This window comes from Sinocyclocheilus rhinocerous, unplaced genomic scaffold (genome assembly GCF_001515625.1).
Source record: "Sinocyclocheilus rhinocerous isolate Xijiao unplaced genomic scaffold, SAMN03320098_v1.1 scaffold604, whole genome shotgun sequence".
NCBI lineage: Eukaryota > Metazoa > Chordata > Actinopteri > Cypriniformes > Cyprinidae > Sinocyclocheilus > Sinocyclocheilus rhinocerous.
In genome coordinates, this window is record NW_015658518.1 from 624,898 (window position 1) to 629,377 (window position 4,480).

The 4,480-nt window shown below is 34.5% G+C and overlaps 1 protein-coding gene across 1 annotated transcript in view; it reads left to right on the top strand.

Moving 5' to 3' along the window:
• LOC107722480 (transmembrane and TPR repeat-containing protein 2-like) overlaps window positions 1–4,480 on the top strand; it is a 119,895-nt gene that overhangs the window by 99,448 nt on the left and 15,967 nt on the right. The window contains 1 exon segment of the mRNA XM_016530837.1: window positions 318–439. Within this exon segment, the coding sequence (XP_016386323.1) occupies window positions 318–439 (122 nt within the window).

Here is a 4,480-nt window from a genome sequence, read left to right on the forward strand (position 1 = left end):
ATATATATATAATTATTATTATCGAATGCAAAAATTGCAGAATTATCTAATATAAATAATCAAATACAATTTAATAAATAACTGAATGTCCGCTGGTCGGTAAACAATCACTTAATGTTGGTTTCACTCAGTGCTCGTTTTACATAAACGGACGGAGGGCTCCAGCATCACATTTCATCGAGTGTCTGAATTTTTGTGGGTCATTTTCAGTTGCCTGCCTCTATTTCTGCTATGGGATAAACCACGGCGAGTGGGGTGGTTATGTGCTTCCTTAACTTCTGACCTGTTGACCTGACCTCTGTCTCGTCCCCTCACAGGAGAGGCCTACATGAGGCTGAACAAACTGACGGAGGCAGAACACTGGTATAAGGAATCCCTCCGAGCCAAACCAGACCATATACCTGCACACCTCACTTACGGCAAGCTCCTGGCAATGACGGTAAACTCACTTTTTTAATGGACACTGACTGAATAAGGGATTGAGTTGGCTAGTTGTTAAATATTTAGTCTAGTAAACGAAAGGTTTCAAGTTTGCAACACAAGCAAAGGACGCCCAAGGTCAGAATAGTAGTAGTTTATCCTTAAATGAAAATTAATCATAACTTATGATCCCTTGTGTTTTTCTAAACCTGTATGAGTTTTGCTCTGCTGTGGAACACAGAAGAAAACATAATAGTCCATATAATAAAAGACTGGGTCTTTTATAGACAAAAACACAGAGACATTAGCTAATTGACTAATTAGTAACTCAAACATGATTGTCTTGGAAGACAAAACTCTCTCTTGAACGTTAAATACCCTTTAGGCATAACAAAGCTTGAGTACACATTAGCTTTCTATGTCTAAGAGAAGCTACCATTATACAGTATAAAGAAACCTTTCTATCCATAAATCTAATCTGAGAAGTCGTCCCTTAAGACCAAACGCATTCTTTCTTTCTCTCTGATCTTGAAACTTAAAACTGAAAAAGTGAACCAGCTAAAAACAGAAGGCTGAATTACTCGCACGTATGCCCTGGGTCTGAATCCACTCAGCAGAAATCCGTGTGGACAGATAAGAGAGAAGATGTGTTAAAAAGGGTTGAGAGAGGCGATGGCTCTGAGAGTTCCTGCTCTGCGGCGGAGCGGATTGTCTCAGGTTTACCTGTGTCTGTCTCCTTTCATTTCCACTCTGGCCATATGGTCCTCTTCAGGCCTTTCTCATTCATGTGGCCACCACCAGCTGATTATGTAAAGAAAATACAGACCGTCTTAATTTACCATCTTTGAAAGCTCAGCAGACAGTACAAGGAAAGCAGTGTGTTTTTGAAAGAGGGTTTGTGCTTCTAGCAGAAATGGAGCTTCATGATTAAGTTAGGATGACAGGAAAATCAGATGAGAGGTGTGATGGAATCTCCACTACGTAGCAGTATCGTTTAAAGTCAACATTGACCCTGTTTACTTTCTTAATACGGATTCCTGTTTTCATTGTGAATGATTCATCAATGCACGCCATTCTAAAGACGAAAGTTATTTTTATAATCGTACTGTGAAGTAGCAGTTTGACATGCTCATGTAGAAAATGTCCTTTGTTATCTGTCTCTGTCACAAAAAAAAAGATGAAGCAGTAGCTAAAATATCTATATACTGTATTTAAATATATTAGCAGAATCAGAATATCTAAATTTGTGGCTTTTTGGTAAGCTATCATAGAGAAAACTATGTCTACAGGGCTAGAAAATGTAAAATCATAAATATATCATAAGATTTTTTTTAATGTTTTCAAAAGAAGTCTCTTACACTTACTAACACTGCATTTATTTGATAAAAAAATACATTAAAAACATTTTAAAATATGTTATATGTTTTTTTTTTTTATATTAAATAACACGCATCCTCTTACACAAAACTAAAAAAAAAATGTATCTAAAGAGACAAGTAATGCTTTTGTTATGAATATAAAAACTTAGCCTATCTATCTAGCTATCTATCTATCTATCACTTAATTTTTTATTAATTTAATACTTTTCAGAAATGTTTTTAATCAATACTTTTATTCAGCAAAAATGAATTAAATTGATCAAACGTGACAGTGAAGACTTTTACATTATTGCGAAAGATTTCTATTACAAATAAATACTGTTTGTTTGAACTTTCTATTCACCTTGATAAGAAATAATCTTGAAACATATTAAACAGATTTCTTAAAACTTTAAATTTTAATAATATTTCACAATACTACTGTTTTTTTCTGTAACAAATAATTGAATAAATGCAACCTGGATGAGCATGAAATCCTTATTTCATATATATATATATATATATATATATATTAATGTTTTCAAAATAAGTCTCTTACACTTACTAACACTGCATTAATTTGATCAAAAATACATTAAAAACATATTTTAAAATATGTTATATGTTTTTTTTTTATATTTCATATTTTTAAATATTTATTCCTTTTATGGCAACTCTGAATTTTTCCCATCATTACTGGCTTTTTGGTAAGCTATCATAGAGAAAACTATGTCTACAGGGCTAGAAAATGTAAAATCATAAATATATCATAAGATTTTTTTTAATGTTTTCAAAAGAAGTCTCTTACACTTACTAACACTGCATTTATTTGATAAAAAAATACATTAAAAACATTTTAAAATATGTTATATGTTTTTTTTTTTTATATTTCATATTTTTAAATATTTATTCCTTTTATGGCAACTCTGAATTTTTACCATCATTACTGCAGTCTTCAGTGTATAATATGCTGATTTGGTGCTCAAGAACATTTATTAATATCAATGTTGAAAGCGGTTGTGCTGCATTTTGTGAAATATTTTTGTGAAAATAGTTTTTTTAGGATCTTAATAACTGCATTTATTTGAAATAATGCATCCTTAATAATGCATTTATTCACACACACACACATACAGTACATATCGGTCAAATATGGGTCAAATTTGAAAAGATCACCAATGAAACGCTCTTTTTATAAAACATTTTTAAAAAATTGATCTAGCTTTTATTTTGTTTGTTTAGGTGTTCTTGACAGTGTCATAAACCTTGGTGCAAGTAACAAAAACAGTGTAGTATTTATAGCATACTCTTCATAAACAGTTTATATTAACCACACATTTATGCCAGTTACATCATTTCACACAGCCAAGAATAAGCAATGTCAGATGAAAGGGTTCTGTGTGTCTGTCCCTCTCTTTCTTTGTCTTTCTTTTTCTCATCTCAGTTGACTAAAACCCCAAGACACACTGTCCTCAAACATCTCAATCCAGGGACTCGCACTGTAACCAAAGAAAGCAAGTAAACTACACAAACTTCCTGAATGAAGCCATTGGAAGAGGCCAGAACAAGTCAGTCCACCAGAGACAAAGTCAATCCATCACAGAGCCATACTGCTGTGATGAAACTCACTCAAGTGAGAGCAAATTCAAAAAGTGTCGTCTTCACTTCAGAGCTGTATTGATTTTGAAGAAAGTTTTCAGCTCAAATCTCCCAGGTCCTTGCGGTTTCTGCTTGCTTAATGCAGAAACAGAGTAAAACATGGGTACCCATAATCCTTTGGGTGATAATAAAGCTTCCTCAGGGGTGAGGGGGCCTGGGCAGTGATTTGATCAGTTCACTGACCTTGAATAAACTTGAATGGATGAAAGGAAAAAGTTTCGTGAATGATGTGCTTTTGTAAGTAGACTTTGCAGTTTATTTGCATGCAGCATTCATTATTTGGGTTGTCAGTTGAATGAAACTTTGAATGGTTTTTAAAGGGGTCATATGATGTTGCTAAAAAGAACATTATTTTGTGTATTTGGTGTAATGAAATGTGTTTGTGGTTTAAGGTTCAAAAAACACATTATTTTCCACATACTGTACATTATTGTTTCTCCTCTATGCCCCGCCTTTCTGAAACGCGTTGATTTTTACAAAGCTCATCGGTCTGAAAAGCGGGGTGTGCTCTGATTGGCCAGCTATCCAATGCGTTATGATTGGCCGAATACCTCAAGCGTGTGACGCAAATGGTACGCCCCTTACCATATTGTGATGCCTTGTCCCGGCCGGAGCGATGAGACAAAAACATTAAAACCCATTATAAACGAGGCATTTGTTGCATCCAGTGTGGACATGATTCACTAGAAGGATAGTATGACTTGCATCGCGCCGCGTAAACATAAAACCATGTCTGCATTTGTGATCGGAGAAATGACAAACAACAAGCGCTACTCTACACTGCCCAAAACTCGCGTTTGAATCATCAGTGGCAAATTCTTTAAATATGAAAATGTACTTACAGACTGTGAGTCAGAACAGTCTGCATTGTAGTTGACTCTTTCAGGAAACAGTCCTCCATAAAATGCACTACACACATCTGAATATTTGGGTTGAAGTGTTCTGGAACAGTGTTGTAAATACAACTTAACCACTGATTTCTAGTTGTGTCCTCTTTTGGAAGGCCAAACAAAGTAGTTTCGCTTTCACAACGAAACAAACGG